The sequence below is a fragment of the Polyodon spathula genome, chromosome 16, assembly GCF_017654505.1.
Source record: "Polyodon spathula isolate WHYD16114869_AA chromosome 16, ASM1765450v1, whole genome shotgun sequence".
In the NCBI taxonomy this organism is placed as follows: Eukaryota; Metazoa; Chordata; class Actinopteri; order Acipenseriformes; family Polyodontidae; genus Polyodon; species Polyodon spathula.
The window spans coordinates 8,734,433-8,761,374 of NC_054549.1; the positions used below are offsets into that span (position 1 = coordinate 8,734,433).

At 43.4% G+C, this 26,942-nt stretch overlaps 1 protein-coding gene across 9 annotated transcripts in view; it reads right to left on the reverse strand.

The window, feature by feature from the left end:
• Positions 1-1,729: 1,729 nt before the first annotated feature.
• The window catches only part of LOC121328676 (cytosolic acyl coenzyme A thioester hydrolase-like), a 49,937-nt gene continuing 24,724 nt past the window's right edge, over positions 1,730-26,942 (reverse strand). For 3 of the 9 annotated variants that reach the window (XM_041273612.1, XM_041273608.1, XM_041273610.1), the window contains 3 exons: positions 21,322-21,438; positions 14,152-14,336; positions 1,730-2,226 (listed from right to left, as the gene is read on the reverse strand). In XM_041273612.1, the coding sequence (XP_041129546.1) occupies positions 2,128-2,226; positions 14,152-14,336; positions 21,322-21,438 (401 nt within the window). In that variant the 3' untranslated portion in view covers positions 1,730-2,127. Of the gene's footprint in view, positions 2,227-5,657; positions 10,016-14,151; positions 14,337-21,321; positions 21,439-26,942 lie in introns of those variants that run through there. The other 6 variants (XM_041273615.1, XM_041273607.1, XM_041273609.1 and 3 more) reach the window with 6 other exon arrangements.

A 26,942-nucleotide genomic window follows, 5' to 3' on the forward strand; every position in this document is an offset into this window, starting at 1 on the left:
CCTGGCCGGATTCTGTGTATTATTTAAAAGCAAAGCAATAGTGTGCTTGCGATGAGCAATTCCATTCAAATCTCATCTGCACCAGTGAGGCTTTCATTTTCCTTCTTTCTTTTCTCTTTTCTCTCAATCTGAGGTAGCTCACTCTCTGCCAAATCATTTCTTTTGAAGTCCTACACCACCCACTCAGGGTAATAGCATGCTAGGGAATGTGGCTGGTTGTACAGTGGTATGATGAAGAGAATTGGCTGGTGCAGCAAGTCTATTTTTAAACACTGCAGACTGTGTGCAGCTTCTGTTTAGCTTGGTGTGGGGTCAAGCTAATTCAATGCAATTCAAGGTTCCGACATTGACGTCTCATTTCTGCCAGCCAGCAGGTTGTCGGTAGTCCAGAATAGATATATATATATATATATATATATATATATATATATATATATATATATATATATATATATATATATATATATATATATATATATATACATGTTGTAACTGTAGCACAGCGTTCCACCTCCCTTGTTCAGTAGCTCCAGGCTTCCTGGGAAATGATGATTGCTCAGGGTAATAATTGCAAGGAAAGTCTCTGAAAGAAACCTGTTTCACCACCATATCTCCCATTCTCCCTCTTGGCTCTCCGTCTCAGTTTGGATACGCGGATCTTTCAAGAGTTGAAAGGGAACTCGTTGCAGATGCTTCATCTGGGTGCACCAGCCCTTAACCAAATGAAAGAACAGATCTCTATAGCTTTCGAGGGGAAACAAAGCCTATTGCCTGCACGGTCCCTAGACTCTTAGCTTTCTCTCTCACTCTTTAAGAAGAGCTATCCAGTGACTCCAACAAGTAGCTGTAGGCTCCCCCCTCCTTCGGCCAGCAGGAATTCAATGTACAGATTGGCAATACAGGAACAGTAAATGGGGGGGGCATTCTGTGCCTGCCACAATTCAAAGTGCACCTAAGGGGGTAACGAGGCGGTGGAGGGTAAAAGAAGAAAAATGAGGTTTTCTACAGCAATCCCAACTGCATTCCAACACAAGCTGTTTCGTGGATCCCTGTCCACATTATAAAGATTGCAGGGCTATAAATTGGTAAATGCAAACATCTTTAAATCTCCCATCCCTGGAGTTTTCCCGAAGTTCTAGAGACAGCAGCCATTATTCATTCAAATTGATGCGCTAGCGCTCCAGGCAGAAGCGATGTCTCTCAATTTACTGCAGATTTTACTTGCGTTGTCAAGCCACTGTTCGCTGGGAAAGAACTCAGAAGTTCATTGAAATTCATTGAAAAAAGAGAGGGAGAGAGAGACAGAGAGAGAGAGAGAGAGAGAGAGAGAGAGAGAGAGAGATCACCAGTCTAGAGAGATATCTGTAAGCATTCATGCACAGAGTGGAGAGAGAGATTTGGTCCTGGTTGAACCATGTGTTCCTTGGCGGTAAGATCTTTATCAAGATACTCAAAGTACATGCAATCGTATGCACAACCCTTACCAAATCGTCAGAGGCACCAGTTATATGCCCTGAGGAAAACGGCAGCACCAGGGTAGCTACAGTGGCATGTGACGGACAGGCTGCCATTGGTAGAATGGCATCACAATGGATACTTGTCATGCTGTTATATTACAAGAGCAGAAACCAACAAGTAACCGTTTGCAGTGCAGGTATTAATAATGGTATCCCTGTTACTTGGCCTGCAACACCTTGATCAATGAATCAATCAACCACACACAAGGGAGTCAATGCAGCCTTATCCAGCTGGTAGCGTTTATGTTATTTTTCCATGCGGCACAACACATATAATTTATACTTTGCACATAGTGGTTCAAGCCTTTAAAAATAAAACTTTAAATACTTTTAAGATACAATAAGATAAAGCATTTCGTTTTGTTTCTGATAAATACACATGTATTTGCTTTGGTATGCTGCACTGAGACACAACGTACACTTCATAATAAAACAATACTTTTCAGATAGAACTGAATCGCTATTGTGGTTGCTTGTGATACACTGTTAATAATAAAACAATACTTTTCAGATAGAGTTGAATCACTATTCTGGTTGCTTGTGATACACTGTTTCTCTTCTGGAGCGGTTATATACTGTATGTTTTGATTTGCTCCCGCTGGGTGAAAGGTCACTGCTGACGTTCCTGCTCCGCCTGTCTCTTGGCCTTCGTTTGCAGGTATCGGACTTTGCCTTCTTCGAAACGCTTCTTCTCTTCTTGGGTTTCAAGCTGTGAAACAGAAAAAGATGGCAATCCATTAAAAAATACATAAAACAGGAGTGTAAGAAAGGAAAACGGGTAACACTTTACATAGCAGTTACTGAGTAAATACAGGCGTACTTACACATAATTACAATGCTATCATGCATTGTTAAAATGTACTTAATGTGGAAATCTTTTTGCACGATACATGCATGTACACAATTGCATCAGAAAAGAATTTAGGGATAGGGTTCGGTTTGGGGATAGGGTTATATCGTCCAAACATATTTACACCTTAAGTACATTGTAACGATGCATAGTAACATTGTAATTATGTGTAAGTGCACATGTATTCACTAAGTAACTACTATGCAAATACACAGTAATTAGAGACAATGAATGTCAAGTGTTACCAAACAAACATTTAGCGTTGTAGTGTAGTGAAACCTGGAAGATCTGAAAATAGGTGAACTTAAAATAGCTTCTGAGAAACGCTCCCTGACAGCTGTGTGTGTGTGTGTGTGTGTGTGTGTGTGTGTGTGTTGTGAATGGGATTTTAAATGCTGAGTCATACAGGTTATTGAGTCTGATTCCACCCACTCAGGCATCCCAGCGATCTGCCATTGGCAGCAGGTGCCAGCTGTCAACACTCCCAGTGATGGAAAAGTAGTGCCGCTGGTTTTCTGTTAATTAAACCCAGTGACGTCTCTTGATAAACTGCAATTACACACAAAGTAAAACAGCTACGTTGAGATCAGCTGGAAACACGGCTGTCTAAATTGAAGATAAGGAAGTAGTTGCTAGCAGAAGGAATACAATGCCTTTAATCTTCTGCATTACGCATCGTTAAAGAGGGTAACACTGTGAATTCGGACAATGAGCCACAGTAAATACACAGGAAAAAGCATCGGGAACTGGAAAAAATGACCGTGCAAATGCACTGCGGCAAACTTGTAAAAAGGACATCTCTCGAGTTGCCGGTTGAGCGTGGTACGGGAGCTTTGATCTGTGGTGTGAGGGTAATTCCATCTCCAGCACGACTTCTTGCCCTGCCACACATATATCAGCCTTGTTGAGACGCATGTAGGGAGCAGTTTAGTTTCTTCTAACAACTTTTTTTTTTCCACTGAGTGCTGTATGTATCCCAGTTTGTTTTGCTTGGAGGTCTGCTAACCCCCAAACCTCAAGTTCAACAAAACTCAAAATTCCACGGTATTTATCTGCTTCTCTGGCACCCTGCCCTTCTTATTAAAACAAATCATGTCTTGGTAAATGTTGTGTGTCAAATGGACAAGTTTTCTCTCGGCTGAAGAGGCTGTTATTCGACTGACAGCCTCCACTCTTCCAGTGTGTTATATTTGCTTCTAGTTTTACACTGCAGAAACTGCTGTGAGTTTGACTAAAAGGAGGGAATTCACAAAGCCTTTTACTCCAAAACGCCATTACCACCACTTTCAAGAAAAAACACTGGAGTGAACTTCCCCCAATGTGTCTGGAGTTTGGTGCTGAATACTGTCGCTCGTACATGGAGCTGAAAACTACTTGCAAAATGCACAAAAAAAAAAACCCAAACCAACCGATGAAAACCAGACAGAACGGCAAGGTAAAACAGTTAACTCTGACAATTTTAAAACTGCCCTTATCTCTGCCATTGAAGATTGGCTTGGTAACCTTACAATGCGACAGGGCGCTGAACAAACAGCTTCAGCACTTAGGAGAAGAAGGTTCAATGCTTTGTACAGGCTCCAGGCTTCTCTTTCTGTATAACTGTTTTGCCAGATGCCTGAATGTCGCTTAATTTATATACACAACGTAAACTTAAAATAAAAAAAATGGTGCTAATGACGGAGTAAATAGCTTTGAGAATCCAGCCCACCATTTCAATAGGGCCCATGGCTGCTGATACTTTGTTACTGTAGTGATCCAACCCATGATGGTCACACATGCAAGCTACAGAAATCAGGAGGAAGCAGCACCTTCTTCAATCACCCGAGACCGATTTAAGAACCCATGCCCCACACAGAGGGAATTACCAATCCAGATTTGCTTTGGGTTTTGTCTGCATATTGGAATTAGCAGAATGCACTTTGGGATTTTTTGTACTGGCTGGGGAAAATCGGTTTCTTGGAAGCGCTCTTCTCTTGTTCCCCCAGCTGGTGCTTCTCGCTTGCGGTGATGAGGTCACCCGAGATTATTAAGTGCTTTTTTTTTTCTTGTCATTGACATAAAATTCTAGATCGAGGTCTAAAAAGAATCCCAGCCCTGACTAATGAATGCTAAAGAGACAACTTCCCAACGGTTCAGTTTAACGACCTTTTATCAGCGGAAAGTGTGTTTGAAAACAAAATGTGGAGGTATTTACAGGCTTTTGATGCCACGGCAACTACACTCATTTATGCCTATTTAAATCTCTCTCTCTCTCTCTCTCTCTCTCTCTCTCTCTCTCTCTCTCTCTCTCTCTCTCTCTCTCTCTCTCTCATATATAAGAAGCAAGAGAACTAGGGACACCCTGCCATCACCAACCCATCCTAGACATCTCCACCTGGGGTGTCAGTCCCATCATCTTCCCACACACCCCCCTGCGCACACTGCCATTATCTCACTACCAGTGCAAAGCTAATGCAGCACAGCAAGGCAATTGGAAAGGAAGGATATTTCTTTGTGTGGGTGTGTGTGTGTGCGTGTGCGCCTGCAGTTGCATTAACTCAAAGCCTTTAAAACTTGGATTTCTGCAGCCCACTCCGAGGTGAGTAAGGCTCCTTAGTCATCCTCGGCAGCCCTGGTTTAACTTCATTAGGATTCTGAGAGTCTGCGTGTGTGGGCTTTCAAACAAACTTCTTTCCCACCTTTCTCCACTGCACAACATTTCAACTTTGTGCCGGCTTGTTTGACAACGTTCTTGGTTCGTTCTGCGCTCACCCACGATCACAGGGCTCTCTTTCCTGTGTGAGGTAACCAGAACCAGACTCAGAGTTATATCAAAGTTTGCAGCTGTTGTCGGCAGCTTTGCTACGAATCCCGTGATCCAAGCGGTTTATCTGGTTTCACACTGCAGTAAAGAGGTCTTCCCCCCAGGCTGCGAGAGTGGATCGCTGGGTAACATCTTGCTGGAATCCCTTTACCCTGGGGTACCCTTACCCCATAACACCAACAGGCAGTCACAGCACTAAACCGTCCCCAAACATGAGAATCAGTGTTTATGGGTTATCATATGGCAAATACATGACAATCTTTTTTTTTTTTTTTTTTAAAGCAAAGAAAATCCTGGTGTACAAGTCTATGAGAACTCAGTTTTGAGACGGAGAAGCGGGCTGGCCAATGATAAGCTGTGCATTGTTGCTATTAGCTCTACAGTTTGTCCTTCAAATAACTTCATCCTTGAGTCTCCAGCACTGTGGCACGTACAAAACACTGCGTAGAGTTAAAGTGAGGGAGAGAGAGAGAGAGAGAGAGAGAGAGAGAGAGAGAGAGAGAGGAAAAATAAAGAGCATAATAATAATCTCTGTTGAATAAATGGAATTACACTCAAGGGCATGAAGCACATGAAGAAGTGGTATGAACCCAAGCTGATTAGGAATTAGATTGAGTAAATCACATTGGGAAGATTCAGCAAACGTGTAAAGGAAAGGAAGCGAGGGGACAGAGGTGGGGGTGCCCTCCCAAACTGAAACACAACCTTAACCCCAACCAGGACGTCCTAACACTGAACCCCCGAAGCTAGGAATTAAACACATATAGAGAGTCGTGTGTAATACTGAGGGCGTTTTGTACATGCCTGTTGTGTTGATTTGGAAAGGAAACACTGTGAGCCCTCATATTACAGTATGCCTTGAACGTGGCTACAGAGGTCATATTGGGTTGGGGTTCAGAAGCAGTGACTTCTTTAAAATAAATTTGTGAAGGCTTGCATTTAGTTGCATTTGCACACCTTCCATGGTCTATCTTTATGCTGTTATGCAAGCATTATGCATGAGTAAAATAGATTTTAGTTGGATTTACCTAATGAAGTGTTCTGTGCTGTGCAAACGTATTACAACACCTCAAGATATGTCATTGATATCCTTTATATACCTACCTGCATGAAAACCTCGGGGTGTGAGAATTTCAATTTGCAGTCAGTAAATCAGTGGCATAGAAACAATAGGCACTCGTGTGTGAAAATGCTAGACCACTTTGTACTTTAATTAGGCATCTTAAACAACTTCTAAAAAGTCTCATGCATTTTGCCATTTGTGGCTAGATGCTCCTTTCTTCTATTTTAAATGAATAGCCCCGCCAGGCACATTGGCAGGGCAGTATGTGTGTGAAGAAGGGACAGCAGGAGGCTGTCACTATCCGTGCCATATAGATAACTGAGTGCAGTATAAACCTGGCCCCTTTGAGCATCTCATCCAGTCTGGCATGACTCCCGGGTGGCACAAGTGCAGCCCACACAACGTACAGGCACACGCCCTATACCTTCCTCGCGCGTCTCGCCCTCTTCTACCTCAGGGTGGAGCCGACTCCCGGGACAGCTCCTTGAAGAAATAGGGTCATTGTTCCTTTTTTGTTCCGCTCTGACAGAAAAACGCTCTCCTCGCCTCCTCTTTAATTAATGAACTTCAACGGTTCTGACAGCATCCCATGGAGGACATCATAATTCCTTAACGAGAGCCTTTGGGTGTATGGACTTCTTAATTATGGCAAGCATGTAGGGAACCTTGCTCTCGTTCGTAGAGGAGTCTTCGGGCAGCAATGAGGGCAATTAAAACACATGTCGTTATTGTTAATTAACACAATGCCCTATCAGAGGAACACACGCTGCTTAACGTGGTGGCTCGTTCTGTTAATATGCAACCCTTTCTGCCAACAAAACAAAATCCCTTTGCTTGAGAGCAATGGAACATGGATATCACCACGACTGGAGTCCTCATTGAATTCCAGGTCATTTCAGCACAACCACAGTTCCCTGGCGTGTTCTAGTCAGCACTGCGCAGTAAATCCCCATAAGCAAAAAAACAAACACCAATGCTTTGTGCTTTCAAGACAACAAGAATATCGATTTCATTTTCAAAACAGCATTCAGCACAGCAAATAAGGCCGGGGTGGTGGTATGCCAAGATGACAATATTGCAGAGCAAATAAGAGATTACAATAGATGGTTGGCTCAAAGCTGTTTTTTTTAACAGCAAGATGTGGGTGCATTGCTCGGCTAATGGCATGTAGAGAACTCTGGAGTGTGATGTTATGTGTGAATTACAAGCCAATTCTGAGACCGTTTCCTTAAAAAAAATTTAAAAAAATAAAAAGTTTCTTCACATAATGAGCGTGGTTTATAATAATGATCCTCTGTGTATTGTACATAAGAAGAAATATATTCAGATTATTCTCATCTTTCCCAGATTCTATTTTAGGGGTCTCTGGGATTGTAATGGACGAAAACTGACAACTGAACAGAAATCAGATATGGACGGGGAGGGGTGGGGAGGGGTGGGGGGGCCAATACTAAAACTTTTTTTTTTTCCGAATGGCTTGTAAGGGGATCACTTTTTGCCACTTCAGCAGATCAGCACAGTGACAGACACACAAGCTGTAATATATATATTACATGACTTTGATGTCTGTTGAAACTATCAGCAACCCAATCCTGGCCTTGTTACAGTATATTAAAAAGAACTGAGGTCTACAAAGCTCTTTGATCGTGGGTACAGTCGAGTGCACGGTCATTTGCCTCACTTAACATTTAACTAACTTCGTAAAATAAATTATATTATCAAATGGCCCACAAGCAGAGACTGAGAGCGCAGAGTAAGAGATTGCAATGGCTTTAGATCCAGATTGGGTTGGCTGCCAACAAGGCCACAGCATTCTGGTCTCCAGGGCACAAACCTGGCCACAGTATTTGAACTTTTTCGACAGGGGTTCTGTGCAGTCTGCATTGTTATAATGAAAAACTATAAGGAAAAGGCACCTGGTGCAGCGCAGGGAAATGATTTTGATGGACTCCCCAGTTCTTTACCCTTTACCATTGGGACTTGTCTGTACCGTAGAAAAGTGGAAACACCAAAAAAAGCCTGCAATCCTCATTCTCTCTCTGCCTCTCTCATCACACCTCACTACCACTAAAGCAATCAATTCAACAACCTGGCTTTTAAAGTCTTTTAATTAGCCTTTGGCACTAAGCTCATCACAGCTATCATTCCTACATTACTGTAAAGGCTTTTTCTTTTTAAATCAGTAACAGCTAGAAGTCTTACACCTGACACACAGAGAATAAGAGTGTGTTTTCCCCATTGTGGGATGCATCACCGTCTGAGGCCCTCCGAAGGGATGGGCTTTTCAAAGGAAGTGCTCTTATTACATTATTCGCTTCTTTTGTTTTCTCTTCGCAGGTCAAGTTCAAAGGGCTGGCAGTAATCAGACAGTCACTCACAGAATGAGATTAGTCGCTTATTTCAGTTTGCGACTGAATAAGCAGCCCTTTTGAATACACTGTAGCGCCTCAACGCCCGGAGTCTGCTAAACCTCATTCCTTCCAATGCCTTTTCATTGAAGCAGATGAAAGCGTAAGAGTCTAGAACTTCAGGGCCCTGGGCATTCCGACTGGAAATCGCTCCCCCCTTTGGGGTGCTGTTGTTTGCCTTAGACCTAATCATTTTATTGAAGCTGTTTGGTATATGTCTTGCAGTATACATTATAGGATGTAGGCGTCTGTCCCTGATACCTAATTGAATGTATTTGTTGGTGGAACCCATTAAAACCATCATGGTTATTGTGAAGGTTAAGGTCCCTATATCCTAACCTGTACAATATTAATTCAACAGGACACCCCCATCCTAGTTTATTATTGGAAAACAAAGAAAAGCATTAATGAGCCAGAATGTGATTTACAGATTTTCAACAACCAAGAGATTGTAACAAACTAACAGATATGGAAAAGAAATGTAGCCTTTAATGAGTTGCCCGCATTCAGCTGCAGACCTGGCCTGCTGGGTAAGGTTTCGTGCCAGCATTGCCACTAATGATCCCTCCACCCACACTTTCATGGGAGTGGGTGTAAGAAGCCATGCCTAATTAACGAGGAGCGCTGGACGAACATGCACCTGTGGCTTTACCTCGTGTTGGAGCAGGACGAGGCTCTGCTGAACACCTGCGCTGGGAAGATTATTACTGCTCACATGATCTGTTGGCTTGGGTCGGGCACTGTGATTGTTAGCCTCTGCAGAGCAGCACAGAATTCTGGTTCATACTCACTGGCATCTATCTGAATGATTTAAACTAATATCCACATATAGGATAAGCCATCGCCAGGTTTTGAAAATTGAGAATAAAGTGAATGGAAATCATGTGTAGATGGTGCATTGTTGAGGTAGTGTGGATATAAATATTCTTCAAACTCCTGCTGCAAAGTGGGCATCACTCCACCAAAATGAAATTATTAATGTGGGAAGAAAATTGCACAGCAGAATAACTGTAGAGTTAAAGCACACTGAGCTCTCAAACCAATTCCTGTAACTCTCACCCCACCCCCCATCAATAATACACAATGTACACGCAAACTTTCCAAAAGCACTCCTTCCAGATATTTCAACGCTGCAAGAAGAAGATGAAATCCTGATGAAGAGGCTGGCAACCCAACATTCATTCAATTCGGTGCAACTTAAAAGCAAATAAAGGGATGAGAGGGAATGAGTGCTGGCACGAAGGACGAAGCTTGTTTGAAGGTCATTCTCTACTTCGTTGTAGACAGGTGGTCCTCTGTGCTGTTGTTTTTGCAAGGCTTGCTCCAGGCAGAGCTAGGAAAGCCTCTGATTATGATGGATGCACTCAAAATAGTCTATGAGAAGAAACAGATACAGCTATGAGTGCAAAGATTAATGGCAGAGACGCTCCCTTACAAAATTACCTTTAATGTGTTCTGAATCAATACGAGAGAGCGCACACACACGCATGCGCGCGCATGCACATACGGGCTAACTCAAAAGGGAAAAGACTGATCTCACTTGTGATCAAGAACAATTTAAGTTTTTTTAAATGCAGTTTTAAAAAACCCTAAACCAGTTAAATAGCAGTTTGGTTAATTCCTGGTTTCAGTGTTACCCTAACTAGCCTCGCCTTTCAAAGGTCATAAAGCTCTCAGAGCTAAATCTAAACATCTAGCACAACTGCCAAGTGCAAGAGTCAAAGACTAACAGCTGACCAGGTAGTCAAGCCACATCGCTCCTCTTGTTTTCTGTACACCTGTGTACACAGTCAGTTTGAGTTAAATAACACTATGAAAGCAATATTAAGGTACAGTAAACTGAAGTATATATTATAGCACGTGGTTATACAATCTGTTGATTTGTAAGTTTCATGGCGTTATCAGTCTTAGTAATTACCTGATCGAAGTGCTTGATAAGTGAAACCCTAGTTATTTTCTTTTGGCTGACCTTAATGAGGCTTGCAGTGAGGCTTGATGACATCGGGGGAGGTTGCAATGCTTAATGCTACGCTTCGAGCCAGAAGCAGTAGGTTTGTTACAAGATACATGGGCCTTCGTTTATGTTTTGAGTCCAACTGTTTTTCAGTAATGCTTTACACATGGGGTAGGGTAACCAGTTACCCTCCATGGGGTCTAGGTTAATCAGATCAGCCCCTGAGTTTCTTACAGCTTGCAATTCCATCCAGCTTTCAGTCTTTAACAGTTTGTAATCACACTGGCAGAAAAATTCAAAAAACTGCCAAGCCTTTGTTTCAGAGTAATTCATTTTCCACGAATCAAAATATCTGCCCGCTCTGAGAAGTGAGTGCTTCTTTAAAGAGCAAGGCCATAATTTCCGTGTTTCAGTGGGATTCAGTGGTTCTGAAAAATTAGAAAAGAATTTGAAATGACAGGACATCTGGAAAGCCGGAGCTGGGAACAGAGATGAGAGTCCTGGGAGCTCTTATTCTGGTCCTGAAATTGGTTCAAATGCACGCCATTACCGTCTGGGAGACAGAAAGAGCCGCTAATTGAATGACAGGATTAAACCCATTTCGATTCCTGCATGCAGAGCTCTGCACAACATCTTGAGAACTGCCTCAGCCTCTCCTTGACTGAGCCATTAGAAGCCTCTTTACTTTAATTAATCTACTATTACCCAAAGATTACAAGTCTAATACCAAGGCCTTTACCTCCAGTCTGTCATAAACAATGAACTGTTTGAAGAACAGTCTTTAAGTTGTTTCAAGATTGTTGTGATTCTGTTTTTTTTTTTCAAGTAAAAGTGTTAGGATGAGGGAGGTATTGTACATGTATATGAGTGTGTGTGTGTGTGTGTGTGTGTGTGTATGTATACAGAACCTGGAAGGCAATGCATCCTTTTAGGATTGGAACTCAGAACTGTCTATGTCACAGTGTTCTTGGAACACCGAAACGTAGCATGTTATTAAAATACTGGGTTTTCAGCTGATCAATGACTTTTGTTCTTCGTTAAGTATTTCTAGTGATTGATGAGTATCCTGTTGAATCCTGATTCTCCTTGAGCTGTTTAATGTTTCTGAAGCGCTTCATCTTTCAATGCAACATTAACCCTAGAGCTTACTGGTACGAATACCTGCAGTGCCAATCTCTTACTTGCGTGCAGGAGTCTGCTGGAATGCTAGAGCACTTACAGCCAAACCAGGTGCCACTGAGCTGGGGAAAAGGTCGCCAGACTCCAGGCTGGCATGAGGTGGCACTGGCAGTGATAATTGGAATGGCAGACAGTACCAGCGCTGCCTGGAAATCCAGTGGTGTCAGCAGTTTAACACAAGACTACCATCTGGCTGGTTATCTGGCAATGTCTCTTGAAACAGGCAGCAGTAGAAATGAAGACTGAGATCCGCTGAGTGCAGGCGGTAAGTAAAGAGGTGGCCATTGTTGCCCTAAGCAAAATCACATATTAATATAATCTTAACAATTCAACTAAAATGAGTGAGAACAATTCAGAAAAGATATCCTACATATCAAGATACGGGTAGCTACACAAACACTATTTCTATCCATGCTTCACTTTATAATGGATATTTTCCTTTCAAAAGTCTAGGCAGGGCGACATCACTCTAATAATAATAATAATAATAATAATAATAATAATAATAATAATAATTAAAAAACAAAAACAAAAAAAACCAAAGGGGATGTTTAAAAATATAACAACCTTTTTTTTAATTTAAAAATAACCTCAGAGTTTATACAGGATTCTTGTTCAAACCCTTTTTCAAATGCTTTTTTTTGCAGACGACTGGGGATTAGTGTGCATCCCTCGAAAATCTGCAATTCAGTTAATCTATAAAAAGCAAAGCTGAGCAATCCAGGATCACATTGCACAACCCGGGACCTCCAGTTCCAAACACAAACACTGTTCCTCTTTGAGGACGGGAGCTCTATAAATAACCAGCTCTTATCAAGGGGGCGAGAACATCGACTCTATCTTATTATCTGAAGTGACAAAAGGGCTCAAGAATAATTCCCCTTTCTGGCGGCGCTGGAAAGGTCACCCACATTGCTCAGGTGATTCGATTCTCCCCTGCAGTTCCAGAGACGCAGAGAGGCAGCAGAAGCAGCGGGACACTCAGCTGCTGGACTACAGGGGTCTTCTCCTCCTTTTTAATTCCAATACAAAGCTGCAATTGCTCTCTCAACGCAGCTGCCATTAAATTAGGAACTGTGCAGCATGTGGGCTACTCCACGGACGACAGGGAATAAAAGTTTGCTGTGTTAAAGTGTTTCAGTTTTTTCTTCTGTTGATGACAATGGAGGGTTAGCAATGCAAAGGTATTTATGCCAGTAAAATGACCTTAAACAGTCCTCTGTTATATTTCTCCATTAAATGTATTTACATCACGCTTCAAGGGTAACTAAGATGTAGCACCCTGTTCACACACACACACTCACACACACACACACACACACACACACACACACACACACACACACACACACACACACACACACACACACACACGCACACCTACGCACTCACACACACACTGCAGACAGCAGCAGCCAATCCCATCCCCCCAGCTTCTGAGCTACAGAAAGAGGCTCTAAAAATAGACACGAAAGAAAGATTTTTTCACATGACTGAAAATTACCTGAAGTCAAAAAATAGAAGCGGCTGGCCTGTCACAATGTTATTTATATCCTTGAACTAGCCGAGGGTGTATTCATGATGTTCTCTACATGAAATGCTGAGCTTAAAAAAGAAACTGAAAGTGTTTTGTTTTTTTTTTTTTTTACATTTATTTTTAGAACAAAATGCAGCAAACATCCAAAAGGAAGGAGACCAACACTATGTCATGGCTGAAACTCAAATAATAAAAAATCAACTCGCGAGCGCTTTACAAAAACAGGCACGCTTTCAACTCTTGATTTCCTTTTGAAACTTGAAATCTTTCCACCTTTCCACCTGAACCTGACTGACAAACACAGGTCAGTTTTGGGCCTGTTACGGACCGTACCTGTCTCCCTGATGAAGGGTGCAGCCGTGTGTCATTTCTATGGGTTTTGGGGGGAGGGGAAGGGACTTGATAATTATCCTGTGAGCCGCTTTGGAATAATGAAGAACATCAGCATGACAACTCTCAGCCACACATCAACGTTAATGAGAAAACAGCCTAACACAGGCGTGTGTTACAGGACAGGATGCTAAAATTAGCAACAGACTGGGCAGGAAATAAAGGGAAAAGAAAAAAAAACTACACAGGTTTTACACCAAAGAGATCCTGGAAGTGTCTTTACATCTTGTTTAAAATCGTTCAGAGTGGAGCTGGGATTCTCGGTCATTGGATCTGAAAGTTGAATTGTCTTGTGTGTCGTTAACGAGCAACTATCTTAGAAGACAAATATCATCTACCCAGGTCCCTGCAGCTTCAGCGTATAACACGAGATGCAAATGCAGCATGGCCAACTCATCATATTATTAGGTCCGGTAAATGTGCAGCAAGTTTAGCCTTTGAAATTCTTACCTTTAGCGAGGTGACAGGCAGTGGCTTTCCGTCCTTATCCAGTGAAATGTAGGTGAAGAAGGCACTGACCGCTCTGTACTTCCCTTTCGTTGTCTCCACCAGGGGGTCTGCGTCCACAAACACCTCGATCTCCATCGACTTGTTACTGGTGAAGGTCATCCTGCCCGACACAGTCACCACGCAGCCTGGGAGAGACAGAGACACTGGGCTTCAGCACAGCAGGTAAAGACTGCTCCTGCACTGCACAGAAAAGGGGCAGGGGCATCGCTGGGTCTGAGAGGGTATTCTGCATGTTGTCACTGGATTGAGATGGCAGGTACTTATTTTTGTTGTTGTTTATTGACAACTACGTGAAAACTGTACTTCCATCTGTGTGGAGCGGGCGGAGTCAAAGAGCAAACTCAGAGAGCATCTCAACAGCAATGCAAAAGAGCCGGGCTCCTCTGCATTTGAGGTTTCAGAGCTTTTACTTCATCTCATCTGAAGGGGGACAGAATCCATAACGCCAATGTAACACACAACAAGCCCGTTACTTATGTAAAATAAATATTAAAAATAAATGGACATGAAGGCAACAGGATGAGTTTGTACATGGTATGTAGGGTGTCTCTTACATTTATAGTATAGCCAAGCCACAGTCTCTCCCATACCAAACATCTTTAGTGCTAAAAGAACCCCCTTTGAAGACACATGGCCTCCGTCAGCGCAGGAGACCCAAGAGTTGTGTGTCGAATATGGGAAGCTACCGTATGCAAAGTGAACGTGGTGACTTCATCTCGACAGACACAAATCACTCCCCTTGTCAAGTTTATGTCGGCTATTACACAAACTACAGCTTTGTCAAACATGAATCGCCATCCTTTATAGGGCGCTTCGAAGAGAGACAGCACAGCACGGCCTGTGTGGGATGTAGTTATTTATGACAAACGGCACAGCCGGTAAAATTGATAGCACTGCCATGGTGCCATGGTGCCATGCTGCCAGGCTGGAGCTTGCAACAGCAAGCAGTCCCTGCTATCAGCAGCAGTACACAGGTGATAATAGGCCTGGGTTATATCACAGGAAACAGCAGACTGCTCATTCATCATTCAGCTCAATGGCAGATGTGTCTGGATCAGATCAGCTACAAAGAGGGAGCCTCCCCTTCTGCAGCAGGTCCTCATGTGCAGCAGGAGGGCTTGTTTATCAGATAAACTCCTGGATGGGAGGGTTTTGCATCATTTTAAACAAACAATTTATCTTGCACTTGCCAGCAGATCTAGCACCTGCAGGTAACTGCAACCAGAAAAAACCTCACTGCTTAGCATCGCTGTCTTCTGCTCCTCCCCTATCTGTAAATATATATGTTTTCCATATTCTTGCACTTGCTGAATCATTCCTTGCTATGTATAAAACACTCAGCGAGAAGCGTTTCGAAGTGCAGTCTTTGTCAAGGTCTTCAATGCACGTGTTAACTGCGTTTTTATTTATCATCCTGAGATATCTGAGCATCTGCACATCGCTTTCCCCTGTAGTTCATCATCCTTTACGTTCACGAAACAGACGCAGGCACACAGAGCTGGACCACTTGGGATTGTTCTTTACAAAGTTCCTCTAACTACTCAGATGTCTGGGCTGCAAAACAAGCATCAATAATATCAGTTGCTGAATAAAACTGATTAAGCTACACCGTGACCTCCAGGTGCGTCTGCCATCATGATGCACGTCACGTCTGCCAGGAAATGCTCTCAATTGGGTGCAATTATTTTACGCTGTTTTAAGTTTCCTGCCCTTCGATCTTATCGCCTTACATTTTCCAGAGTGTGGGTCCTTTATTTTTCCATCAGCTCTATCAGTCTTGTTTCGCATGCCGAGTGTAAGCTATGAGCAAAAACCAAGACCTCTTTATTTTCCCATGTTATCATAAAGTGCTTTCTTCTGTAGAAAAAAACCTAAAAACAAACACATTCAGCTGCCTTTTCTTCTGCCAAAGGAGTCTGTTTTATTGATCTGAACAAAAGGTCCTTTAACATTTCTACATGTTTAATTTCTTTCCTGCTTAATATTTTATTATGTGCATTCTGTAAATACTTATTTCTGTCTCTGTTAGGAGGACCATTATTTACCTGGCTTACGAACCAACGTCCCTTTTCAACCACTGGCTCTGCTTCTGAAAAGACTCCTCGAAGCGGAATTTCTGCAGTGAGGTTTTGGAAATGCCTGCGGGTAACTATCTATATACGATGGGAGGGCAGCTGTGCAGCTAAAATTATACACCTCTTCATATCAAACGCTATCATCGATTTCTGCAGCATAAACGCCAAAGAGCTTGTAATGGCTGGAACGATTGTCCGCTAAGATTTCCAACTCCTGCTTATTTTTTGCCCTACCACTCCAGCAGTGTCTAAGACAGCTTTACAAGTATCTGACCCTGAGAGAGGAGGGGTCATGACAAGTAAACCACTTATCAACAAGGATCCCACAGCAAGCTCCAGTGCTCAAGGCTGCTATGTACAGCTGCAGTATGATGTTCAGTTCCCGAGCAGCCTATGGTGTACGGCAGGGTGGTACAATTAGTCCTAGGTATCAACTCTGAGAAGCTACAAGCAGGCAAGCTTGTCCTTGAAGGGCCATTTCCATTCTCTGATGTCTGAGTCGAGTCTGATTTCCATGGAAACTAAAGCTAAAGCTTACATGATTTTCTACTAAATATGTAACACTGTGGGCCAGTGATTTGTGAAAGAACCACCAGTCTCAGAATGGTAGGCTATATATAATGAATAGTGAATAAATGATAAATAAGGTATTGTCTAAGAAATAAATAAATAAATGCTATGGAGTTGGATGATCACGATTGCACATACAGTAATGGATTTCCAGCTGCTATTCCACTCATAGCGTTTCAATTACTTACAACTTGGACCTCGTTTTCTCAAACAGTCCAGGAAGACTCACCAGCATAAGGAGAATAATAAAAGAGAGAAACACGATGCCGTCACCAATTAAACCACTTCTGAATAATGAAGCTTTTTTTCTCTGTGATGTACATTTAAAAATGAATAATGAAAGGGCTTTGCAGCGGCTCAGAGCTTTGCTTAGGGCTGACCTATTCTGTGCCTAAAGTGAAGCAGGGAAACCTGACATGACAGCACAGTGACTTTCTCACAAGAGACTTTCGAGGTGACCGCCACTGTGTTGCATTTGCACTAACGATGTGAGTCTGATCGACCAATCAGAAGACGGCACTTGGAAATGTGCACCCAATCAAAATCACGTCAGGCAGCAGCAGCCTCGTTAGTGTTAGCGGGGGCAGTTCAAAAGGTCTTCCGCTTGTGCCCCAAATATGCAGGGTGAGAAGAAAGTAAGTTTACCACATCAAGGTACCATATCATTGATGCGGTAAGCTTGCATTCTAATCACCCTGTGTGTGTGTGTGTGTGTGTGTGTGTGTGTGTTGTGTGTGTGTGTGTGTATGTGTGTATGTATATATATATATATATATATATATATATATATATATATATATATATATATAACAAAAAGCAAATAAATGGCTGTACCAAGTTTCACTACAAATGGATAGCCTTGTCTTAAATAATACACTAGTTTCACCACATGCATCTGGTAATTTAAAATGGATTTACAAAATCCATACAATTAAAAATGAAGGGCTTTTGGGAAACGGGGCCATGGATGGAGCCATGAATTACAAGCTTTAAATGTGGCACAGACTGATGAAACAGGGTCAGGCTCACTGGTGAGATTAAAGGATATACAACATTATTATTGTTTAAAATAACGTTAACTCAGCCAGGAAACGTCCAGACCTACGTTTTTCCCCAATAGGCTTTCTGAACTGCACACTAGACAATAAATAACTTATTCCATTAAATATTCACTGTGTTTGTGAGCTGTCAGTAATGAGTGGCGTCTCCGTGCACCCTTCACACTAGCACCGACAGTAATGGACAGGCTGAGTCCGTAGGCTGAGCTCAGCCTCACACAGTCTATGCCAGTTCTCAGGTACTCTGCAGAGATCCACAGCGCAACTCTACCGCTGCATGGGAGACATGATGGAACTGACGGCAAGTCACATGAGGAGCAAGTTGCACAGCAACTGTAATTACTGCAGTGTGAAGTGGAGCTCGCTCACATGGGCAAAAGGGCACGTTAATACAGAGCCAGTGTGCGGCTGGTGTGCATTCCCGTGAAGAGGGAAGCAGAACAGAAACAAGCACTAAAACGGGTTCGTGTGCAAGAAGCTGCTGTAAATCAAAGGTGCTCACTCCTGCCTCTTCAGTCCTCTGAAGTAGCAGGGCAAGCTCTTTTACAAGGATTGGTGGATTCAGCCCCCTCAAGCATTCACTTCCCTGCCTTCAATAAATACAGTGCGCATTCAGCTCAGTGCCGCTGTTCAACTGAGACTCGTTCAATCTTTCAGTTCAACAAAGATTACCAATTGTAGCAGATTGTGCTGCAGATTACAGTCCACTGGAGACCCAGCTGACACTTCCAAAGGGGAAGGCGAATGAATGCCTCTTTGTTTTGCTCCACCCCGTTCCTAGGCAAGCTTTCGGATGAAGAACTCGGTTTATTTGTGATGCCTTTATAGAGTATTCTGCAGGGTCCCGTACGATGCAAGCAGCTATCCTCTTACAGAACCATATACCCCTATTCTCAACGAGGTGTCGTTACTATCTGATAAGAAAGACAAGTACTGCCCCCGATGCAGCACCTCCCTGTAACCACGCTATAGCAGCGTAGCGCTGCTCCATGAGGATGATGTATTTAGCTGCCTGCCCTCGTTCACGGGTGCGGAGCAGGGTGCGCGCCACACCTGCCAGTGTATCAGCGAGCCTGGGATCTCACAGCACTCTTGTGAAGAGCGCTGCGAATCAGCTGCAGTCGGTATTTTTAGCCGGGGCTCCCTCCCTGCTGGGGCATTCCCCCATCGATCACAGCCTGTTGAGACACTGCACCACCCAGAGCTGTACCATCCAGCCTGGGCCAAAACAATCCCACAGGGGGCATGCAGATTGAATCTGCCTGCCTAAAAAAATAAAGAAAAAGCTACAGGTCCTGCAGCACCACACGGCCTCACCGCTTCATGAAAAAGCAGATCAGTAAGATGCACGCTTCACCTTTCTCTCATGCCTGCATTCCCCTATCTGAGTGTCCTCCTGAAGACAGTAATTAAAACATTACTCACATTTCAATGAGCATAATCCTATTTACCACAGCGTTAATGAAAGGATGCAGGGCTAGGGGCATCTGGGAGACAATCTATTTGAAGAAATAGATTGAACAATTTGAACAATCTATTTGAATAAATCTGTGGGATTTATCCAGATTTATTTGCTGATCTACCAATAGAACCTAGCGCTGTATTGGGTGCACCTCTTTGTCTGATCAAACCGAAGGCATGCAAGCACGGTCATGTTAAGACTACGTTTTCACTGTCACAATAACAACTAGATTACCCTCCTGGATCACTGATTTCTAAGACACACACACACACACACACAAAGATCTGCTGTACATGTCAGACGCTGTTTCTTTTTTTTCCACTGCACAATGCATTTACTTCATGTACAGTGTGTTCCTATCCTATAAAAAACCCTTCAAGTCTCTTATGGTTTGCTTTAAAGCCCTGAGTCTACCACTTTAAGGGGAGCAGCCTGCAATTCCATTTTAATAGATAATTAAAGCTTGCTCGTGAATCAGCCTGTAGCTGCAGCAAGCAGGCTGGGTGCACCGGAGGTCTTGTTTAATGATCCTCTACATCAAAGGGGTGTGAGCGTGGCAGGGTTTGGGTTCAGAGCGCTTCGAGATCGGGTTAATGGCCGTTCTCCAGTACAGGGAACCGAAGTCCAATTATCGCTGACCCTCAGACCTTTATCACGAGGTTGGCTGATGATAAACAGCCAGCAGTTGCAGTCAGACCTCCAGCCGAGTCACATGTTTTCTCTGCTGCCTGCAGCAAGGGTTCCTACATCTCAGTTCCCGCATGCTGCCCACCCTGCATATCACACAGTCTTAATTGTTCACACAGCCACAAGACTTGTGTGGGAAAAGTCCTACTCACACCACCTCACAGGTGACTGGCTAACAGCTTTCAGTCTCATGAGACACCTGAGCAAAACAGCACTGCTTCGTGCTGCTAATGCACCTGCTGAGCCGTGTCTGTATCTGCGTTACCTGGTTTGTTGCACGATGGTCGAGTCTGCCTGTCATTCTGCCGTTTCTGTAAAACAACTAATTGCACTGCATTTGCAGTTAGGATGTCAGTGAACCTGAACCAGCGGCACATAATGCAGTTTCAATAAAGGAGTTAAAAGCTTTCAGTGTCATTTCACTGTAATGCTTTACAGTGTTTGCAATGACTCTGACTTTGCAACAGTTCTGGGTTACGTTGCTCCAGTTTTGTGTTTGTAAAAAGAATCCTAAATGTCTTCTTCATTCCATTCAAATCAGCTCTGCAAACCCACCTGCCCCATACACAGGTGGAGCGGAAAGGCCACATGATTTGAACGGACAGATTTCATGATAATTACTCATGACTGGAGCAACCAAAACCTAGAGCCGCTCAGAATGGAAAATATCAGAGAACAAAACATATTCCACTTTAAACAGAAAATTAATAGATCTATCTATCCATCCAGCTATAGGGCCCTTTGTAGTCATCTTTCCAAAGAAAATGCAGATCTGATCGCTATGGAGATATTATAATTACTATGGGATATGAGATTTTACTACAAGGAATGCTTAAAAAAAAAAAAAAAAAAAAGAACAACTCATAAACAGCCAAGAAGCAACAGCTTTGAGAAAACAGTGCGTGTTCTAATCATTATCCCCTGTCAGCATTGGTCCAACGGCAAACTCAATCTCCTGGCACTCCTGCCACAGCTTGCAAGATCAGCCTATTGAGCCTCCTTTACAAGCCCCGTAATTACAGTACGGAAACCACCGCTGCACTGTCCCTCTCGACTTCTAATGAAAACTCTTCCCATTGATTTCAACAGCCTTTAAACTGGGCTCAGTGCACACCACTCCAGCACTGTATGGAATTGCCATTGCATGCCAGCGGGTTGGGACAATAAATCAATTTGATTACTGTAGATTAAAAAGGCTTGATTGAATCTGTGATGCCAGCGAACCAGCAAATCCAATCGATCGAGCGTCCGGTCGTACCTTTCTTGATCTTGCGGTGGAAGTTGATGGCATCCACCGAGGCCGTCACGATGTTAGTCTTGCAGTGTCGGGCAGCAACGATCCCAGCCACCTCATCCATCAGCTTCATAGTGACTCCTGAGAAGAAAGAGACGCACATTGGTTAGAGACACGACCACTTGGGGAACTCCGGGGTATCGATCCTTCCCGGACAAAGGATTGCTTGGAAGGAATTGTCTTCTCAAGGCATCAATGCTACAACAAATGGTGCTTCGCCTCTGCTGTCAAAGAGCAGATGTGTAAGATCTCCCTTTTTATCGATGCTTGCAAGCATTTGGAGTTATATCAAAAGCACCTTTACGCAGACTGGATATATAAAATAAAATGAGTAATTGTAATTAGAAGCACTCAGACGGATTGCAAACATCACAAAACAAACTATGCAATATGTTAGCAGGATCTACTGTCCTGGACTCAAGTTTACTACACACTTTTTGTTGTTAGCTTGGAAATCATAACACCCCCCAAGACAAGTGTACAAAAAAAAAAAAAAAAAAAAAAACCAACCTAGAACCATTGATGGCTAGAGCTTGTGATGGGTATTGAAGAAGGGCTGCGGTTTGCGATGTGTGCAATGTGTTTGAGACAGCCCTGTCCAGCCCGGTGTATGCTGGGAGCTGCTGAATGTTGAGATTGCCTTGGTTTTAAGGGCAGCTCAGTTGAATGGGTTCATTGTTGAGCTGCCTTGACTGCCTCCCTTGTCTGGAGTGTGGGTTTCCCTCTGCTGGTTTGGCTGAAAGATGATTGGCACAGCCAGGCTTATTTGCGCTATTCTGACGCTTTCAGCAGCGATTGTTCTGCAGTAGCCTCAAGGTCTTTTTCATGAATGGCTTCCTCAAACCGGTCCTTTTGTTTTAGTAATACTATTCCTTAAATAACATTAAGGAGTGGTTCTTAGCTTTGTGCTTCACACGGCTATAAAAGGACACACTGAGATATGCACTAAGAGTAGTCATACTCGCACGCACGCATGCACGCACGCACGCACACACACACACTGAGTGAGCAGTGCTGGCAGCCTTGTGACACTCACTGCTGCCCCCGGCCCACCCTCCCCTCTCCCTAAGACAGGATGACAGCTCAGGAAAATGTCGATGCCACAGTCTCACTGTGTCTCACACTCGCTTGCTGACTACACTAGCGCAGAGTAATCAGGCAGGGCTACAGCAAGGATGCACACACACAGTACAAGCAATGCACCACCTGAGCTCTGTTTAAGTTTAACTCAATGCAGAGTGCCAGGGTGGTAGTGACGTTCCGGTGTGGTTGGAAAGGCATGTCAAACAAGCATCAGCTTTTGTAAATGCTTTCAATAGCCTGACGCTGTATTGACTTAAACAAATAAAGCAGAATATTATTTTTGGCCCAGGGCAAAGGTGAGTCAAATATCTGCATGGGAACCCATACGGAATGTTCTCCACAGCTAAAAACTGCTTATCAGATTTATAAAAATAAATACATTTAAAAAATCAGGGCAACTATTAATAACATATGCATTGGATTTTAAGCCACATAAGAATCGCCGGACATTGCTTTGCACTTGAAGCCCTCTATCAAAGTCTCTCTGATCTGCTGTTTGCCCATCCCGGCCAGAAGATGACCTGCAACAGTAAGATGCAGCTTTTAAACATTGCAGAATACTGCACAGTATCTGTGTCGTTTTCTATATATCCTGAAGGCATGTCAAGCTCCCAGTTTCAGAAAGCACACACAAGACCCCGTGTGAAAACTCCAATAAGCTGCCGCAGCACTGCTTTGGCTAACCCTTAACTGATGTCTGTTGCAGTTACGTTAACGAAGAACTAATTGCCATAGAAATGTATACAATGGTAATGAAGGTCATTACTGGAATGAGATCATCTCGCTAATGCCCCTGTTTTCACAGTGAGAGGCTGAACACTGCAAGAGCCCCACTGTAATGGAACCATGTCATTAAATCAAATGCAAATGTTGTTTTTGCCTTACTGCTGGATTACAAACTACTGTATGACAAATGGAACCTTACTTTCATTAGGGTTCCAGACTCTGCGATCCTTGTCTCGGATTTAAATCTATCGATTTTACACGCCATGAAAACTTTCTTTAATTTAATGTAGAAAGGAAAGGTTTGCAGTCTCCTTAAAAAGCTTTACCAGCTACAGAGAACTATTATCACTGCACTGCAATAACACAAAGTTATAATTCCCCAATGCCAAGTGCCGAGCTGTGCCCCTGCTCACCCCATGTAGGGAGCAGTGTGTTTCTCGAAATGGTGTATGACTCTCATCGATCACATTGGCGGAGACAGAAGATCGAATTCCAACTCTCTGACACCTTATTGCGAGTTGTGGATTTAAGTTTTATAGCCTCACTACAACAACAGTATTTTCATTTCAGGAGCAACGCCGGGCTGCCAGGGTCTGACGCGCCCACGTGAGTCCGAATATCAATGACAATATCCTGACGCAGAAGGCTATAACCTGCACTTCTCCAAACTACTGTAGGGTGAAACTTAAAATTAACAAAGTTAAAGGGGAAGCGATTTTAGCCATATTAATATCAGTGATTTCTTTGCCTTTTCCTCTGTATCTTTTTTCGAGTGCCTGTTTAAAATGTGGACCCTTCAATACTGAGTGTCTGTCTGTCCGTCACTCTATATGGCAAGCTTTCATAAATTCTTAACCTCCTCTGGACCTTTTGTGTTGCATTGGTTTATAATTCAATAAACTGTTGGTTTTATCCACATCCTACAAGTGATTATGAGACGTTGCCAATATGGGCCCGTACTGGTTTGAACTGCTGTGTCGTGTGTGTTTGAAGCCATCACACAAGAAAACAAAGATCTGTGAGATTAGCCAGCCTGTATCTCCTAGCTGTCACTCCACAGGTTCACTCAGGCACAGACCAGCATCTTAAAAAGTTTCATTCATTTCATCACTGATATGGCCATCTAGTCAGACTGGATGTGGCGTCAGTGTACCATCAAGAAAGATAATCCTGGTAAGCTCATTTGCGAGCCATGCATTTCTTTAAGCGTGCAGGCTGGGGCTGGCTGAAACTCCAGCTTGTTTCAATCACACGCTTGTGTCTTCGATGTGTGTTAGATGATCTCACACCTCAATGTATCTGTGTGTGTGTGGGGGGGGGGGGGGGGGGGGGGGGGATCTTGATCAGAAAGCATGTTCTTCTACAAAGCGAGATCCTTTTTTCAATATCTCACTTTGTTTTTTTTTTTTGTTTTTTGATCACTGAGCTTCAGTAGGGGGCGAGAACAGAAGGTTTTTGTCGGAGAAGTAATCGTCACCATTCTCTTTCTTTGTTTTTCTCATTAGTGAAGAACCCGCCACCAAACCACGTTGCTGCACAAGTCTATTTTTTGCTTGTTTGATCTGAATGGCTCCACTGCAGACCACAGGGGTAGTGACACTTTTTAATAAGTCTTTTTAACAGGGAGACTTTCAAAACCTTTAGCCTTTTCAATTGATACCCTACTGTAAGTGATATGCAGTTGTGCAAAGCCCTGTATTTCTCAATACTGCTGGAATAAAGTTCCAGATTATGATGCACAGGCGGTAGTTGATTACATTCTGACCTGAAGACACGGGTCACTTTTATCTCCTCTCTCGCAATCCAGTACCTTCACAGCAGATAATATCACCTGCCATTCACAGCCATGCAGAACACATTTGCCACAGTAGAACGTATCACCTCGCCGTGCTTCTAGCTTCAGTGCTCTGTTCGACTTGACAACGTTTTATGGTCTAAACCTGACATTTCCAGCACGTAACCTTCCCAGGAATAAGTCCCCCGACTAACTGTTCTTATCTACACAGGCGTGTTGGAATTCAGCGCTACTGTCAGTCTCAGTGATAATGAAAATGACAGTGTGTTGCAATCTCATGTGCAGATCCCGCTGTGAGAGACTTTAAAACGTCTGTGTCTCCTCGTTCAGGTGTCTGAACTTTGTGTTTCCAGTAATGACCCTTTAAGACATGGCAGAGTCTTGTGCGAGAGACTGCTGGTCATGCGAGATTCTAATGAGAGATGGAGGGAGAGTTCGCTGTAAATGGGGGGCGTATGTTTTGTTGCACCCTTTGTTCTGTTATCGACGTAGAAGGCAACATGCCCAACACCTATATGCGTATAGCATTGAAATACACCCCAGAATCAGCAGCCTGAGAGATTCTGGACAAAACCTATTTTTTAAAGACCAAAACCTCTGTTAGAAAGAAGCAAAGACATTTTCCCTCTGCAGAATCAGACATGTGGGTTTTTTTTTAATCAGAGACAATTATGATAATTAATATGCTGATGCACTAGGCTACAGACTGACTCCTGGACCTTGCTTGCCAAAGCTTGCTAGCAAAGCTGTTTCAGGGGCTGCCTGTTTTTTTTTTTTTATTCTCCAATCAAGGTTCCATTTTTAGCATCGCCCGGTGCTCAAAGTCGCTTATGTAGCAGAGGGGTCATGGAGGCGCAAGCAAGGCTCTGGAAAACTGTAAGTCCTTGTACACACTACAGGCTCACAGCTCCCTGGTGCAGCCGTCTTGTACCTTAACAAGCTTAATTAAATACGTCTACCCCCTTTTTCCCTTTTAGAAGCGGATTGCTAGAAGGAGAGCATTCATTTGGACTGTGTTGTCACCATAGGTGACAGAAATTGTGTTGTCTTTCTCAGAAAAAAACATTTTAGGTCAACATCTTAATCTCCCTTAAAAAAAAAAAAAAAAAAGTCTTATTCCACTGCAGTGCTATGGTGCCATATCATATCAAATCAAATACTCAATTGTCAGAATTGGGGTCGATCCATTTATGAAGAGACCCGGAGTGGTCCCATAGCAATGCCTATTATATGACAGGAAGAGGATTGCGCTACCCATCTAATGAAACTTTCTCCCAGAGTGCTGGCACAGCCCGCTAAGGGGGCCTCCGTCATTATTTCCAATGAAGTGGTAAGAAAAAGAAGAAGTGACGAATGAGATCGCATTAACTGTGATTTATTTCCATGTCGTGAGCACTGTGTCCCAGTCCTCTCCAAATGAATCAGCCTGCCCTCTAGACCCAGCTGTCGTTGACTCGCTATTAATCAAAGGGGGTTTACATCCGACGCCACTTTCCAGCGGGCTGCGGAGGCCGGGGGGGCAGGCAGTCTAGAGACGTGCCTCCACGACGCTGGCACGGGAGGAAACAAACTCAATAAAGCAGGTAATGAACAACGATCATGTGGCTTTACACTGTAGGAAGATTTGTATTCAGGGTAGGCCATGGTGGAAGAGAGTAGGAAATGGCACACTTTAAAAAGTTACTTGACCTTGAATGCACATCCACAGATGAGCATCTTCCAAACCGTGCCGCGGTCACTGCACTTCGCTAGCGTGGTATTTTAAGTAGCGACTGGACAGGTATTGACACAGAAAGCGGTAAAGACAGCGATGGAGGCAGGAGTCTTCCAGCTTTCTGTGTGATTCCAAAGGGTACAGACCAACAACCACTCAAAATGAACCTCACCAGGAGCAAGAGTGCCAAAAGGAGCGCCTCTCCGTGATCAGATCCCTCATGGCGATTTACCCCCAGATTTGTCCCTCATCAGTCCCACGCGGGCA